The 18,863-nt window shown below is 33.5% G+C and overlaps 1 protein-coding gene across 1 annotated transcript; it reads right to left on the minus strand.

Moving 5' to 3' along the window:
• Window positions 1-1,703: 1,703 nt before the first annotated feature.
• LOC132286210 (probable methyltransferase TCM_000336) lies at window positions 1,704-18,608 on the minus strand. Its single transcript, XM_059788486.1, has 4 exons — window positions 18,523-18,608; window positions 17,867-18,260; window positions 2,589-2,861; window positions 1,704-2,305 (listed from the first exon to the last, which is right to left on the minus strand). The coding sequence occupies exons 1-4, from the start codon at window positions 18,606-18,608 to the stop codon at window positions 1,973-1,975; spliced, it is 1,086 nt and encodes a 361-aa protein (XP_059644469.1). The 3' UTR covers window positions 1,704-1,972.
• Window positions 18,609-18,863: the final 255 nt, after the last annotated feature.

An 18,863-nucleotide genomic window follows, 5' to 3' on the forward strand; every position in this document is an offset into this window, starting at 1 on the left:
AGGTGAGAAGGTCTGAGCAAGAGGGAACGTTGGTCAGAACGTACCGCTTTAAGTAGTTATCCCTATCCCTGCACACACTGTAGCTCAAGTCATCACAAGGAATGCCTAAGGAATGGCACAAGAAAGAACAAAAACGAGGAATGCAGATCTCGCAAGGACAGTCACTCTTATGGTTTTTATATTTCTTGTAAAAAGAGACAGAACACTCTCCGAAAGCGCTCGGGATAGGGAAATCCTCCGCAGCTGGAGAGAACCAGGCTCCCCTAACCCCAATAATGTTTTTCCTCCAACCCTTCTCAGATTTGATCTTGTCCGTGCAGAGGGACCTCTTCTCAATGAAGAAAAAGTGGTAAAACGGTTCGTCAGTTCTGATCTTGCTGACCTTGTAATAGAGGAGAAGATCTACGAGGTCCAGATCCAGACCTCTGTCACGAATTAGGAGTAGCATAACAGATAAAATCCTAAGGAAATTGGGGTTTACTTGTAAAGGGGAAAGATTTAGCTTGTTAAAAACATAGCAAAAGAAAAGATGTAAAGGAAATCTAAGGAGATTGAGATGGAGGAGTGAGAACAGGGCCTCGCCGGGAAGAAGGCCACCACCGGTTCTAATATTCACTTCTCGGGGGCAGTTTCTAATCTTTACATCGTCAGGAAGGTGAAGTTTCATGCGAAGAACTTCTAGATCTACTGTCATGGTGAGAATGAATGAGGATTACGGGGAGGAGAAAGAAGTCTTCCAAAACAAAAATGCAAATGAAACTAACCTTAGAAAGTGAAAACGGCAGAGAGTATTGCAAAGCCACTGGAAGGAAGATCTTTCGCAAAAGATTGCCGGAGAAGATTCAAATAGCAAAAGGTGAAATGGAGACGGTAAAGAGGATCGATGGAGAATCAATGGAGCTTATAAAGACGAGATGAGCCCAAGAGCCGAGGAGTCAGGAAAGCGATGGGTTGTCTTTTTGAATCTCGAAGCGCCGACCCCTAGATTTAACCGTCCATTCTCCCACACGATTTCCTCGAGCCGTCAGGTCATCATTAGCAGCCTCTAATAATTACCCCCTAATCAATAAGGGGTAATTATGGGGGCAGTTGAGGATGCGGCAAGTGGCATGGGCCGGATATGGTTCGCGGGAAGAAGATCGGGTTGAATGATTGAAGTAGGATCCATGCCAAAGCACCCTGGAATGGGCCGAACGTGGGAGGTCCACCGAGGAAGGTCAAGCCCATTGCAAGACCTAGCCCAGAAGGAAGAGAGCTTTCGAATATAGGCCCAATATAATTGGTTAACTACAATAAAGGTCATGGCCTATAAATAGACCATGACGGGTGGAAAGTGAGGGGAGAAGGCTAGAGAGAGAGAGAGAGAAGAAACAAAATCTTGTATCCTCAATAGCACATATGTAAGGAAGAATTGTTTGTAGGAGGGTAGAGGACTAAAATTAACTAACATGAGCGGAGCAAATAAGAAAAGATATCAGAACATATGATTGGACCGAGGTTAAGGGCATAGATAGAGCATAATAGAAAATATGATTCAGATATCCCAAATAGTTTGCAAAAATATTTTGTTGAGTTGAATATTTTATTTAATAATTAGATCTGATAAAAGGCCTAATCTTTCCCGTTGAAAAACCATTTTGTTGTAGTGGACCAAGGGTATCATAAAATTGGTTCTTAATTAATGCCCATGGAAGAGAGAAAATTTGTAATTAAGGGGTGCTTAGAGGTCAGGATTTTCTTTGATCGCATGGCTTGCCAAAGCAAACAGTGTACACGGGTTAGAGCAAAAATGATTTCTCCACAATCCTTACACAAATTTGCAATTACATATATACATATATATATTATGTTTATGTCTCCACTGAAGCTCGAACACCCAATCTTTTTTTTTTTTTTTTTTATTAAAAAAAGATAGAATTTTTATCGGTTAACAAAGTACCAATTCTTAGTAATTTTTCATGTTTATATATAGTCATAATTTTCTAAGAACATTGACAAAAGTAATGGGCCTTATCTCTTCTTTAGCCATCTCTTCATCCACTAATCTTCCATAGATCTTGAACAAGCTGTCAACAATTCCTTGTCCAAAATGGTGGCAAATCATTGATTCTTGGATTGCCCTCACTGTCATTGCAACTGCCATTCCATAGCTCATACTGTCCCCAACATCCTTCTCGTATTCGAACATTTCAAGCTGATCCATTTCAAAAGAACCCTCTCTCTTTACTTCATCTTCTAGTTCATCCTTGCATGGTGCGAAAAAATGAACATCATAAGAATGAAGCTTTTCCCTCTCAATTTCTCCCTACAAAACAACATAACTATGTATAATAAATACACATTCATATAAATATGTACAAAATGTCTAGTTCAATGCACGAAACTCCAGCAATTACAAGGTCTAGAAGGATATGATGTAAGCAGTATTGTCTCGAATTGTATGCTTGATTTCGAACATGTGATTTCTTTATCACAATAAAGCAATCTTACTGTTAAAACCCCCTCCCATTCAAATCTATATGTATGCATATAAAAATTGTGCTATTACATAGATGACCAAGTAATTTATTTAGTAGCACTTATGGTACCTGAGAAACCAAATTGGCGAAGGATTGAGAGAGAAGTTCCCAAAAGAACGCATTGCCTCGGTCAACATGATTTGAATCCAACCGTCCCAACAAGATCGGCACCATCTTTCCTCCACTGATCAGCTCCTTGGATCGTGATCGGAGGAACATTGAGAAGTCCTCTTGAAATTGCCTGAAGTACGCTTCACCCACCTGAGGAGGACTTGATTCAGATATGTAAACGTTGCCTTTGTTTATCGACTTGCCTTTGTTATCATAAAGTGCGGGAGGAACCTACATACATGGATCAACCAAAAATTATATATTGCTCATATGACACCTATAGGTTATGAAAACTCCAAAAATGTATTAAGGGTAAGGACATTTTTGAAATCAAATAATGGCATTTTCGGTATTTAATATAATTAATTAGTGATGTGCAAGACATATGATTTGTTAACGGTACTTTTCTATCCGTTGATTGTCAAAATTTTTTAATTTATAATATTTTTATATTTTAAATTAAATAATATATTCAAAGTAAAAAATAAGTGTTATTTGTTCAAAAAAATAAACTTTAAGATGTTTGATATACTAATTAATTTTTCAGGAGTTACAAACACACATGTTACTCGCAACATGCTCCTGGAAATCATACATATATGATTTTATTTGTATATCTAATGTACAAATATGTGCTAAGAATTTTCATCTTGGGTGGTATTAGTACGTCATCTGCACCGTGATGAAGAAAAGAGCAAGAGTTGAGGTTCCAATTAAGACAAAGGATGGTAGGACCACATCAACTGTTGTGCCTGGTGGGCTCTTATGTTTGCGTTAGTATGTAACTGAACAATGGGGCCCTAGCCTTTCTACAGGTCTCTTACTGGATTCAGAATTTGAGATTGTCCATCATGATTTTTATTTCACTTGTTGACAGGAATAGAAATATACTACTCCCTCCCTTCATTTTTAAGAATTTAATTTTTTAAGAAAAAAAATTTATTACATTTTAATTATATTAGTAGTGAAATCCACAGCAATATGATGGTTTATTACAGGTTCATTGCAAAAGTGTTAAATTGGTAATATTATATAAAAAAAATAGTATATTGATTTTTCAAATGAGACCCTTATTTTTAAACGGATAAAAATAAAAATGTGAACATTTGTTTTGAAATGGAGGGAGTATCTTCTTCTTCTTGTGAAAATATAACAAGTTCTTTATTTTTTAATAGTAGAGTCCACTAGTTGGCTTCGAGAAAGTGAGACTCGGAATCGGACTCCTATCATGTTCTTTAGTTTTAAGAGCAAACAATTGGGATTTGAGTGGTCATGCAGATCAGATTCAAATCAGATCAATTAAATATATATTTAATTTATTATGTTAACAAATTATCAAATTGAATGTTCCAATTCATCTCATATTTAGCTCGGATTAAGATCGTATCGAATTTGGATTTAGATTAAAATCATATTCCACTTGTTTTATAAAACAACATTATCTTTATTTTTAATAACCAAGAATCAGCTTATTCACTAGCTTTTTTGAACTCTATTTGCAAACTCAAAATGTATACAATCGCCTACAAACTAAATGAATTCATGTCTTATCTTTGGTGAGATTAGAACTAGAGACCAAAGAGAGCCTTTCTAGCCAAACCCGTGCGCACTAATTTGAAAAAAAAAAAAAAACAAAAAAAAAAAAGGTTCATGTCTTTTCCTAATTTTTTTATTTATTATTATTTTTTTAATAGGGATCAATCAATTAAAACTTCATATGTAGAATTAGAATTTGATACTCCTTGTACAACTTTTAGGGGGCGTTGATCTGTTTTTGCAGAACAACAATATAGCTGGTTGTACCACACTACTTTTAATAACACAGTTCCCAACAGTACACTAAGAAAAAACAAATAATAATAATAATAATAATAATTTCACTGACACCCCCTTAAATTTGGTCAAATATCACTCTTAAACATCTTTAAAAAATAACAATCATTTAAGTCTATTTTTATTTATTTTTTGTTAAAGTCTCCGTTGAAAATATAAAAAAAGACAACTTTGCCCATAAATTTTTAATTCTATTTATTTCAAAATATAAAATTACTTAAATGACTATTATACCCCTCAGGTATATATATATATATAAGTACAATTGCAGGTGTTTGTGTGTGTGTATATATATAACAATGGCAACCTAGGTGGTGTCATTTAGGCACAGAGACGACAGCGAAGGCATCCAGATCGACGGATAGATTTATATATTAAGTAAGTCATAGACAATTTAAAGAAGAAAAAAAAAATGTAAACTCATGGGAAATTTCCAAAAAGGTCAAAAAAAGAAAAAAAGAAAAGAAAAAGTGGTTACCGTTTGGACGGATCGATGCCTATTGCCCACATTTTTCAAGAGATCGGATTAGATTGAGGACGATCTCTTCTGCACTTACATGCACCGGTGGTGAAGGAGTAGAGGTCAACAAAGGGGAAAAAGTTCGTGTTACCTTGCCACCGGCTGACTAGCGTACATATATATACACGTGCATGTATATCACTGATTTAAAATAATTGTTGAAGATTAGTGTAATAATTCAATGGAAGTAGATGACTCAATTGGTGAGTAGATTGCGAGTCCGAGCTCGTCTTGTATTTTCTTTTCTTATTCAGGTATGCGAATGGGTGGATTTTGGTGGTGGTGTTTATGAGAAAAACCAAGGTCGGCGATTCTGGAATGAATTTGGAATTCTCAATTCTATTTCCATCCCGTCCTCATCTATCCAATTTCACAATTCCAGCACTATATGAGAAGTTTGAAGATGATATTGATAGATATGTATTAAAGGGGTATAGGAATTTGCAACTGTACTCATTAGGAGTGTTGGCAAGGTTCCGGCCAAGATGGATTTTGGAGAACAAGAAATTAATTATATATAATCAATATAATATATATATTCATAGGGAAAAATAAACTTATCTTGACCTAACGATAGAGGCAACTAAGTGTTGACCAGTTGCCAGATCTTTTCGGTGACCAACGATAATATTTTATTATTAGAGGTAACGATTTCCATGGATAAGAATGATGAAAAATCTTATGCAGGATAAGATTTCCATGGGGATGATGACAAATCTTATTAAGGATAAGATTTCATAGTCCCATGAGATGAGGATGATAAAATTCCCTTATCGAGAATAAGGGAAGCGATGATAAATAGGATGACGACTCGGGAATAAGGTACGACAGAAAAACTATTATTAAATTCCTGCCTTCTTTATAGACCTCCGGTGACTAACTTGACCTTTGGAGAACTCTTGGCAGGCACCACACCAGTGCTGTCAAGGTTCATCGATCTTCTCCTCTCTTCCGCGAATTTCACCCTCAACAGTTGGCGCCGTCTGTGGGAACAACGATTCCCTTGAATCAATTAATTACTCTGTTGGGTATATACGTTTGCAGTCCGGTATGGTTACCGAAGGAACACTGTCGCAGGGATTTGGTCAAAGGGTAGAGTTGAGTGAAAACCTGGACGTCCCAAACAACCAGACACGGCTTGTAGCGTTGGAACTGCAGGTCCAAACTCTAAGTCAGGGTATGGACCAGTTGATTCAGCAAAATGCAGCACTCCTGTAATATCTTGTTCCACCAGTTCAACAAAACTTACCACGACAAGATCTCTCAAATCCAAACGGAGGGAATGGGAATCTTGAAGAGCAAGATAATCATCCCCCCCAAATGAGACTGAAGTGGAACAAAGCCAGGTGGGAACCCGACATAGAGAGGTGGTCTACCCATCTCTCCCACGGAGTTCCCGACCTCCTGAAAGCACAGCCTTTTGTCTTAAGGAAAAGACAAAGAAAGTTACCTATCTCGACCTGCAGATTGAGGATCTCAAGGGGAAAATGGAAGATGTAATGCAGGCTCTGAAAAGGAAAGGTCCTGCCGCTGTAAATGACCTTGTACAAAGGAACAACTTGCAGTTCAGCCCCGCCGTTATGAAATGTCCATTACCTAGTAAGTTCAGGATGCCCTCATTCGAAAGCTTCGATGGGACCAGAGATCCCCTCGATCACTTGAAAACTTTTCAAGCTCTTCTGCATTTACACGCTGTGCCAGACGAAATCATGTGCCAAGCTTTTCCCACTACACTTAAGGGATCAGCAAGAGTTTGGTTCAACAAGCTGAAGCCAGGAACCATCAACACCTTCGAAGAACTGAGTAAGCAGTTTGTGAGCCACTTCATTGCAGGTTAGAGGCATAGAAGGCCGGCTACCCACTTGTTTATCGTGGAGCAACAAAAGGAAGAGTCGATTCGGGAATACATCACCCGATTCAACGCAGAGATGTTACAGGTAGAAGAGGTGGATAACAAGGTAGCTTTGACCGCTTTCATAGGAGGACTCTGTAATACCCCGATAATTTTAAAAGATTTATTAATTAGGATTAATTATTTTATTTTATTTTTCAATGATTTATTTTATTTTATTGAGTGCTAGATTAATTATCTTATTTTAATTAAGTTATATTTCGTGATTATGTATAATGATTGATTGTTTATGTGGTTGATTATTGATTGAATTATTGGTGTGTTGATTTTATTGGTATTATATGACTTAGTTGTAAATTCTTGTTTGTTTATGTGCTTCATGTAATTAGTTATTTTAATTTCTGTATTTAATTAATTATCTTATTTATTTAAATTAATTGGATTGGGCTTAAGGAAAGTTGGACCAAAAGATGTGGTCTTGTGCTTGTATGAAACCTTATTGGGTTAATTAATGAAGGTCCGTGGTTATTTAATTATTTAAATGATCACTTTTGTATCAATTATATTTATATATATATATATATAATTATATATAAATATAATTAATTAATAATTGTTATGGAAAGATATATATATAGATATATATTTATTGATATTTATAAGTATATATGATTTAATTAACTAATGAGTTAATTATGGAAGGAATATATATTTATATATATATATGTTTATAGATATAAATTATTTAAAGATTATTATTTTAATTCATAATACTAGTTGGAATAGGATTTGAAATTTAAGGTGTATAAAAATACACATAAGGCTTTAGGGTTAAAGGTTTTACACGTTAGAAAAATAAAACAGACAGAGAGAGAGGAAGAAGAAGGGCTGACAAGGAGGAGGTCGGATCTGAAAAGGAGGACGTCGGAATTGGAAGAGATAATTAAAGCTTAAAGCGTCGGTTTCGTTTCGAAATCTTCAGGCGAGTTTTCTCTAACTTTCCTCTTAGAACTCATAAGGATTTCACCTTGAGTATCAAGGCTTTAATTAAATTTATTTGTTTAAAAATTATGGTTAGATCGGAATAATTAAAAAATATAAACTATTATATTTGATTTTTAGATTATTGGATTTTAATTGATATATATAGGTGTTATGTATATTTTAAAATTAATCTATAGGTGGATTTGTGACCCAAGAGAGTTAATTATGGTTTCTTTATTTTCTAGAATTGTTCTGTAATTTTCTGGAATTTTTCTGATATTTTTAGGAATTTATTAGGATTTATTTTCCTATTATTTGTTAGGAAAATAATTATATATATATATATATATATATATATATATATATATATATATATATATATACACTAGGTAACTGGGAGCGGCGGCACAATAAAGAATTGATCCAGTACGGCGCGGTGTAGGATAATAGGGTGTATACGCCAATTAGGGCCATTTGATTAATTAAACTTATGTGAATTGATATGGTGCATCGCGGCGCATAAAACTTTAGTGCGCATGTGTATTTGGACCATAGAAGTGGTCTGGTCAACTATGGGATTATTTGGTGTATTGCAGACCATGAGAAGATGGTGCACTCGCTGCTCTGGACCTTAGATCTATTGTAGTTAATAGAAAATAATCTAGTGTGAGCGTGTTCATTTGCGCACTCATTTATGACCATTGGATGCGGCATAAAGGAAGTGATGGATTCAGTGTGGTGAGCTCACGGTAGCTGAAAGAGCTTAGCCAATACCAGCACACAAGGAGGCTTGAATCCAGCGCGTGCAAGTGCATAGTAAGCACGTGGGCGCGCGTGGGTAACTATGTTGGCCTAATTCGACACTAGAAATTAAAACGGTCATAACTTAGTCATTTTAAATCGAAATTGGGTCATTCTTGAGCTCAAATTCAAGGATTTTTCGTCTTCTTTCCAATGGTACCAATTTCATTATCAGATTCCCATCCCACTAGGAGATATTTATGTTTTAGTGAGAAAGTGTCGGAAAACTATTTAAACCAATATGGAGTATTTAAAGGAAACTATTTCTGACATATTTAGTTGCACTAATTTGTGTAAATATAATAAATTAATAATTTGTTATGGAAGGAAGTGTATATATATATATATATATATATATATATATTCATCCTTCCATACAACTCATAGTTTAATTTGTCTATGAGTTGTATGGAAGGATGAATATATATATATATATATATATATATATATATATATATATATATATGTATGTATGTATGTATATTGATCAAGGATTATTAAAGAAGGTGTTAAACACACATATACATTAAATAACATATATGTAGGTATATATATATATAAATCATTTAAGATAATTAATATTATCATTCTTATTTGGCATATCTTAATAGGCTGGTTGTTAAATTAATGATATGCGTATAATATGCATGTGATGGCTATGTATGATTTAGCGTATTGTTAATTTTAAAGTTAATTCATGGTTAAAGTGTGGGCATGGATGAATTGTCAAATGATTAAATATATTACCTAAATATTTGTATGAATAGAATACATATATGGAAAGTATGGATGAATTGTTAATTAAATGTATGAATAAATATACCTGTGGAGGCATGGTTGAATTGCCAATGTATAAATATACATACATGGAGGCATGGTTGAATTGCCAATGTATAAATAAATATACTTATGGAGGCATGGTTGAATTGCCAATAGATAAATAAAAATATTTACAATGGCATGGTTGATTTGCCAAAGCATAATTACGTTGTTATGTGTTAGATGATTAAAATATCATCTATGGTTGTTGTATGTATGGATTGGATTAGGGTTAGATATTCTTAAATGAGAATAGTTTAGTACTTACTGGTTAGTGTATTATTTTACATTAATAAAATAATATTGGGGAAGACGTGGATGATTTGTCAAAACTTGGATTTTGGATATGTGATTTAAACAATTAAAATCATTATCGGGTTGGGATTAAATAGAGTATTTCTTTTATTATAATTTGTTGTTTAAATGATTAAACAACTGACTAGGATGGGATTAAGGTCAAAGGAGTTTTTATAAAATGAAATGGTAGATTGGTCTAGGTATGAATATTATTTTAATAATTATTTAATAGGTATGGAAATTTAATAAACCTATTAATGGATGTGATTAATATAGTATATAAAATTATATATAGACATGTATATCGTGCTTTATTAAAGTTAAAACTTTATTAGGTTTGGTTTTGATCAGAGATGATCTGCTTATTGGTTTTCAGAGGCCTGGTAGAGTGAACTTGCTCGTAGGGTTTAACCTACGATTTATTTTTCAGGTTATTAGAGGTTCCAGTCTCGAGGTTGAGGATCCGCAGCTGGGAGACTGTCATTCGTCTATTCATCTTGTGTACTTTTAAATAGTATTGGATTATTGGATAATGTTTTAAGGGGTCCTTGAGTCATGGGATTTCCGAATTGTAATTGTTGGAGAATCATTAAGTAATATTTATTTATTAGTTTTCTTCAGCGGTTTATTTATTCTTTATTATTCTTCTTTGTATTCTGTGCTTGTTAAATACTTAAATTGTTTTGATATCCCTTGATTTTGTGCGCGGACTTGATCAACCCGTGTTCCGAAATCAGGGGGTATCACAGTTGGTATCAGAGCACTCCAGGTTCAAGTGTCCCTAGGGTGTCTTTCGTTGTGTGACTTCCGCGTTGTGTACTCTTTTACTTAGAGCTTAAGTTTAGGATTCATTGTATTCTATATTCGGTCCGTTAGTGTGTCCTAATGGTAAATCATTGAGTCTTATCAGGAAAATGGTAAGACACCGATTTAGAAGGTATTGGTAAATCGTTGAGTCTTCCACTAATTTTGAAGTATGGGTTTTATGGATTTATGCACCAATAAAATAATATGGAGGTATTTTAGGGACGGATTAACGGAATAGTTAAGTCCTACCTATTTATTTATGAATTGTATTGTTTAATACACCGGTATGGAACGGTGGTATTTCAGGGACGGATTAACCAAAGAAGTTAAGTCCTACCTATATATTTATAAGGGAACGGATTAACCATAGCGTTAAGTCCTACTTATTCGTGTCAGGTCAACGGAATAGTTGGATGGTATGCCATTGAAATAATATGGTTAGATAGTTTACTTTTATGTGGATATAATGGATTTTATATATATATATATATATATATATATATATATATATATATATATATATATATATACATACACACACACATATATGGGCCATGATATAAGCTTGAGTCTTAGGATCAGTGGTTAGGATGGAGGCGTATATTGCCGATTGAGATGGGTAGCTGGGTTTAAAGATGTGTGGGCTCTGGTAGAAGGAGGACTCGTAACCACCTTTGTGTGCGTTTTACATAAGATACCCACTATCCGGTTGAAACGGCTTTAGTCCAGTGAGAGTCTCTAGTGTGTACTTATATTTATCAATTATATAAATATGGAATTAGCTAATTACGTGATGTATCTGCTAATAATGAATATGTGTGGATGGGTTAATTTCCACACGGATAAAAGGAATAATGAAATTTGAAATTAAATAATCAAAGTTTTTATTTCATGGATTTGTGAATTCCGAGGACGGAATTCCGTTTGTTAGGGGGGAAGAATGTAATACCCCGATAATTTTAAAAGATTTATTAATTAGGATTAATTATTTTATTTTATTTTTCAATGATTTATTTTATTTTATTGAGTGCTAGATTAATTATCTTATTTTAATTAAGTTATATTTCGTGATTATGTATAATGATTGATTGTTTATGTGGTTGATTATTGATTGAATTATTGGTGTGTTGATTTTATTGGTATTATATGACTTAGTTGTAAATTCTTGTTTGTTTATGTGCTTCATGTAATTAGTTATTTTAATTTTTGTATTTAATTAATTATCTTATTTATTTAAATTAATTGGATTGGGCTTAAGGAAAGTTGGACCAAAAGATGTGGTCTTGTGCTTGTATGAAACCTTATTGGGTTAATTAATGAAGGTCCGTGATTATTTAATTATTTAAATGATCACTTTTGTATCAATTATATTTATATATATATATATATATATATATATATAATTATATATAAATATAATTAATTAATAATTGTTATGGAAAGATATATATATAGATATATATTTATTGATATTTATAAGTATATATGATTTAATTAACTAATGAGTTAATTATGGAAGGAATATATATTTATATATATATATGTTTATAGATATAAATTATTTAAAGATTATTATTTTAATTCATAATACTAGTTGGAATAGGATTTGAAATTTAAGGTGTATAAAAATACACATAAGGCTTTAGGGTTAAAGGTTTTACACGTTAGAAAAATAAAACAGACAGAGAGAGAGGAAGAAGAAGGGCTGACAAGGAGGAGGTCGGATCTGAAAAGGAGGACGTCGGAATTGGAAGAGATAATTAAAGCTTAAAGCGTCGGTTTCGTTTCGAAATCTTCAGGCGAGTTTTCTCTAACTTTCCTCTTAGAACTCATAAGGATTTCACCTTGAGTATCAAGGCTTTAATTAAATTTATTTGTTTAAAAATTATGGTTAGATCGGAATAATTAAAAAATATAAACTATTATATTTGATTTTTAGATTATTGGATTTTAATTGATATATATAGGTGTTATGTATATTTTAAAATCAATCTATAGGTGGATTTGTGACCCAAGAGAGTTAATTATGGTTTCTTTATTTTCTAGAATTGTTCTGTAATTTTCTGGAATTTTTCTGATATTTTTAGGAATTTATTAGGATTTATTTTCCTATTATTTGTTAGGAAAATAATTATATATATTGTGCCGCCGCTCCCAGTTACCTAGTGTCTATATATATATATATATATAGACACTAGGTAACTGGGAGCGGCGGCACAATAAAGAATTGATCCAGTGCGGCGCGGTGTAGGATAATAGGGTGTATACGCCAATTAGGGCCATTTGATTAATTAAACTTATGTGAATTGATATGGTGCATCGCGGCGCATAAAACTTTAGTGCGCATGTGTATTTGGACCATAGAAGTGGTCTGGTCAACTATGGGATTATTTGGTGTATTGCAGACCATGAGAAGATGGTGCACTCGCTGCTCTGGACCTTAGATCTATTGTAGTTAATAGAAAATAATCTAGTGTGAGCGTGTTCATTTGCGCACTCATTTATGACCATTGGATGCGGCATAAAGGAAGTGATGGATTCAGTGTGGTGAGCTCACGGTAGCTGAAAGAGCCTAGCCAATACCAGCACACAAGGAGGCTTGAATCCAGCGCGTGCAAGTGCATAGTAAGCACGTGGGCGCGCGTGGGTAACTATGTTGGCCTAATTCGACACTAGAAATTAAAACGGTCATAACTTAGTCATTTTAAATCGAAATTGGGTCATTCTTGAGCTCAAATTCAAGGATTTTTCGTCTTCTTTCCAATGGTACCAATTTCATTATCAGATTCCCATCCTACTAGGAGATATTTATGTTTTAGTGAGAAAGTGTCGGAAAACTATTTAAACTAATATGGAGTATTTAAAGGAAACTATTTCTGACATATTTAGTTGCACTAATTTGTGTAAATATAATAAATTAATAATTTGTTATGGAAGGAAGTGTATATATATATATATATATATATATATATATATATATATATATAAAATTATTTATATATGTGTATATATAGTTTAATTTGTCTATGTATATGTGTATATATAGTTTAATTTGTCTATGAGTTGTATGGAAGGATGAATATATATATATATATATATATATATATGTATGTATGTATATTGATCAAGGATTATTAAAGAAGGTGTTAAACACACATATACATTAAATAACATATGTGTAGGTATATATATATATAAATCATTTAAGATAATTAATATTATCATTCTTATTTGGCATATCTTAATAGGCTGGTTGTTAAATTAATGATATGCGTATAATATGCATGTGATGGCTATGTATGATTTAGCGTATTGTTAATTTTAAAGTTAATTAATGGTCAAAGTGTGGGCATGGATGAATTGTCAAATGATTAAATATATTACCTAAATATTTGTATGAATAGAATACATATATGGAAAGTATGGATGAATTGTTAATTAAATGTATGAATAAATATACCTGTGGAGGCATGGTTGAATTGCCAATGTATAAATATACATACATGGAGGCATGGTTGAATTGCCAATGTATAAATAAATATACTTATGGAGGCATGGTTGAATTGCCAATAGATAAATAAAAATATTTACAATGGCATGGTTGATTTGCCAAAGCATAATTACGTTGTTATGTGTTAGATGATTAAAATATCATCTATGGTTGTTGTATGTATGGATTGGATTAGGGTTAGATATTCTTAAATGAGAATAGTTTAGTACTTACTGGTTAGTGTATTATTTTACATTAATAAAATAATATTGGGGAAGACGTGGATGATTTGTCAAAACTTGGATTTTGGATATGTGATTTAAACAATTAAAATCATTATCGGGTTGGGATTAAATAGAGTATTTCTTTTATTATAATTTGTTGTTTAAATGATTAAACAACTGACTAGGATGGGATTAAGGTCAAAGGAGTTTTTATAAAATGAAATGGTAGATTGGTCTAGGTATGAATATTATTTTAATAATTATTTAATAGGTATGGAAATTTAATAAACCTATTAATGGATGTGATTAATATAGTATATAAAATTATATATAGACATGTATATCGTGCTTTATTAAAGTTAAAACTTTATTAGGTTTGGTTTTGATCAGAGATGATCTGCTTATTGGTTTTCAGAGGCCTGGTAGAGTGAACTTGCTCGTAGGGTTTAACCCACGATTTATTTTTCAGGTTATTAGAGGTTCCAGTCTCGAGGTTGAGGATCCGCAGCTGGGAGACTGTCATTCGTCTATTCATCTTGTGTACTTTTAAATAGTATTGGATTATTGGATAATGTTTTAAGGGGTCCTTGAGTTATGGGATTTCCGAATTGTAATTGTTGGAGAATCATTAAGTAATATTTATTTATTAGTTTTCTTCAGCGGTTTATTTATTCTTTATTATTCTTCTTTGTATTCTGTGCTTGTTAAATACTTAAATTGTTTTGATATCCCTTGATTTTGTGCGCGGACTTGATCAATCCGTGTTCCAAAATTAGGGGGTATCACAGACTCCAAGCCTCCAGATTCTTGTTCTCCTTATCAAAAGAACCTCACACTAGCATGATAGAGTTGCTGATCAGAGCGCAAAAACACATCAACGCTGAAGACACCATGAGTGCACGGAAGGAAGGAGAGGACAAGAAGAGGCCAACCCCTCTCGCCAGGGATGAAAATAATACCAAATATAAGAAATCGTTCTTCAGCCAGAGCGATAGCACATATCATGAGAATGACTCAAATGAGTATACCGACTAGAAATTGTCTCACGGCTGGAATTAGCTCCCTCACGTGTTACCTTGTTTTTAATAAGCCTTGAGGTAATGATGGTCTTTAATAAAAAAATTTTCAGTTGCCTTGACTCTTGGTTAATTATCTTTATATGTGCAGTATCCCCGTACTATAAGGGATAGTAAATGAGTGTCCTGTATTACAAGGACCCGGGTTAAGTGAATTCCGTAATCCGTATCCCCGTACTATAAGGGGTAGTAAATGATTGTCCTGTATTATAAGGACCCAGGCTGAGTGAATCCCGTAATCCGTATCCCCGTACTATAAGGGATAGTAAATGAGTGTTTTATATTACAATGACTCAAGCTAAATGAATCCCGTAATCCATATCCCCGTAATATAAGGGATAATAAATGAGTGTCTTGTACTAAAATGATCTAGGCTGAATGAATCCCATAATTAATATCCCCTTACAATAAGGGATAGTAAATAAAAATCCTTTACTAAAGGGGTGAGCTGAGTAAAACTCGTAAAGTTCAATTCCTTTATTAAAGGAGTGACCATCTGAGTAAAACTAGTACCCAGGGGCAGAGTACCCAAGGGTGGGGCAGAGCACCCCAGGGGAAGATTACCCAAGGGTACTAAAAATACCCAGGGGCAGAGTACCCAAGGGTACTAAGAATAGTACCCAGGGCAAAGTACCTAAGGGTACCAAAAATAGAACCCAAGGGAACAGTGCCCAAAGGAAGCGTACCAAAAAAAAAAAAAAAAAAAGTTACTGTTCATATGAATAGTACCCGCGGGTACTGTTCCCAGGGCAGGGAAAAAATATATTATTCTACTGTTCATATGAGCAGTACCTGCGGGTACTGTTCCGAGGGCAAAAAAAAAAAAAAAAAAAAATCTTACATTCCCAAAGCTAGACGAGCAAGCTTGGGAATGAGGGGCAACTGATAGGGAAAAATAAACCTATCTTGACTTAACGATAGAGGCAACCAAGTGTTGACCAACTGCCAGATCTTTTCGGTAATATTTTATTATTAGAGTAACGATTTCCATGGATAATAATGATGACAAATCTTATGCAGGATAAGATTTCCATTGGGATGATGACAAATCTTATCAAGGATAAGATTTTCATGTGATAAGTCCTATGGGATGAGGATAATGAAATTCCCTTATCAAGAATAAGGGAAACGACGATAAATAGGACGACGACTCGGGAATAAGGTACGACGGAAAAACTATTATTAAATTCCTACCTTCTTTTTAGACCTTCGGTGACTAACTTGACCGTTGGAGAGCCCTTGGCAGGCACCACACCGGTGCCGTCAAGGTTCATTGATCTTCTCCTTTCTTCCTAGTAGGAAAACGGTGTCGTATCGAACCGCGTGAATTTCACTCTCAACATATATAGAGAGAGCTAATTGTAAGACATATGTATTGTTAGTTTTGGTGTAATTCGATTTGGGGGTACTATAATAACAATTAAAAATAATTAAACATAAATTTAATTGATTACAATTAAAAATAAATTACAGATGACTTAGAATTAAAACAAGTTTAATAAGAGCTCCAAATTAATATTTACAAGTGCAAATCCAAATTAGAGTAGGAAATGAATTATGTGGGTGTGTTATGAACCCATGATGAGCTTAAAAAAAATGGGTATTCTAAAATTAATTATGTATATGTGTATACATATATTATATATAGTATAAACTTATTCTGGCTTTCTATATATATATATAAATATATAAATATATATATATATATATATATATATTTATATATATATATATATATATATATATATGACACATATATATATGTATATATAGTTTTAGAGATATTTTAGTCTTTTTATCTGTTTCTTTAGGTTAAAGAGTTGTTTTGACAAAGTTAAAGGGTATTTAAGTCATTTTATATTGTGTCATAATTGTGTAAAAAACGGTTGGGGTGTGAGTAAAAAACGGAGCAAAAGTTTGTAATGTGAGTAATAGTTATTTTCGAAAGATATTTGAGAGTGATATTTGGCCAAACTTGAGGGGGTGTCAGTGAAATTAATCCAAAAGAAAAAGAGGATAGAAAAGAAGTTGGAATTATTAAGAATAAATGATGCTAATAACTCATATTAATTATTTAATAGAGTTAAAGTCTCATAATTTTGAAAAAAATGAAGATATGAAAAAATATTATTTATCCTCATAGAGGTACCACATTTAGATACATAGGTATCACTTTTGGTGCATGTACTACTTTTTTGTGCAGCACAAAAAGTGATACCTGCATACACAAAAAGTGATACATATGTGAATAAAAGTGGTACCTGATGCACAAAAAGTGGTACCTATGTGAATAAAAGTAGTACCTCTATGTCCAAAACAAAAGTGATACCTGATGCACAAAAAGTGGTATATATGTATAAAAAAAGTGATAACTATGCGCCTAAAAGCGGTACTTCTCGGAGTGAACAGTGTTTTTCCATATTTACGTTAGTATTTTGGTCAACTCTGTTTTTTCAAAGCTACGAGACTTTGACTCCGTCAAACCGTAAATATGTGCCATTAATTTATATGTAATAATCCCAAAGAAGTTTACCTTAGAGAGCCAGTGCAAACTATAGGAGGAATGGATGAAGTGCAAGCTATTGTTTGGAAACAGTCTTCCATAAAAGGTGCCGGGATGACCAGCTACGTAAATACATGGACCCCCATCATCTCCCCCTTCCCTGAGCTCCCTAATAAAATCCGCTAACGCCTTGAAGATTGCGTTGAAGTCGTTAGCCGGAAGATCATTTAGGTACACCCGATACTCTGGTGCCGGTTGCAGAAGTTTTTGACTTGTGGCTTCGATAGCTTCCACCATTTCTCGTATGATAGATAGTGTGTTCAGTCCGGAGGAACAACCCAAGTTAGCTATGCTCGAGTCATTTAGAGCTGTTGTGAGATAGACTTCTTGAATGGTCTGTAAGGTTATGTGCTTCACCATATCAAAAGTTGGAGTCATGCCTTGTAATTGCAATGTATGAACCAATTTATATGAGTGTGTGTATATGAGATGTTAAAAGGATTAGTTAGTATGTTCAGTTCAATTTTTACAAGAACTCAGGGAAAAAGAAAAAAAATCTGTCAACAGATTTTTGTATAATTTTTTAATTTTAATTTATTAAAAAAAAAAATGTTTTACAAGAACTGAACCAAACAAGGCCTAAATGTTTTAGAATATCTGTTAAGAGTTTGAGTTGATCATTGAGAGAGAGAGGGACCTGAAGTGAAGAGTTTCTGGCATAGCTAGTTTCTCCAACTCCTACAGTCATGTGGAATACTTTGTCCACGTCCATGATAGTGGGTATTTGAGTACTTCTCTCGAATCTTTGAAGTGGATTGAGTTTGAGCTCCCTTTGGATCTCTTTTTAAAGACTTAGGGTGGTTGTGGGGGAAAAAATCTCCTTCTCCAATAAGACACGATGCGTCAGTAAGCAAGGGTCCCACCCAATACAGCAGTTTTAGGTTTAAGTAAACCACGTCCCTTCCAAGGCCAAAAACGAGACTCAAAGTTTAGCAAGAGATTACATTATCCTAGCTGAAAGCATGAA

The sequence above is a fragment of the Cornus florida genome, unplaced genomic scaffold, assembly GCF_030987335.1.
Source record: "Cornus florida cultivar Cherokee Brave unplaced genomic scaffold, ASM3098733v1 CherokeeBrave_3.0.0_Hap2_Chr11, whole genome shotgun sequence".
Lineage (NCBI taxonomy): Eukaryota > Viridiplantae > Streptophyta > Magnoliopsida > Cornales > Cornaceae > Cornus > Cornus florida.

Excerpts from the sequence above, each read along its gene's own strand:
- LOC132286210 (XM_059788486.1), bottom strand. The coding sequence starts at position 18,608 with ATGGACGTGGACAAAGTATTCCACATGACTGTAGGAGTTGGAGAAACT. Across the intron at positions 2,862-17,866 it reads GTTTGCACTGGCTCTCTAAG|GTTCCTCCCGCACTTTATGA; the intron begins GTAAACTTCTTT and ends CCATGTATGTAG. Across the intron at positions 2,306-2,588 it reads TCGCCAATTTGGTTTCTCAG|GGAGAAATTGAGAGGGAAAA; the intron begins GTACCATAAGTG and ends GTTGTTTTGTAG.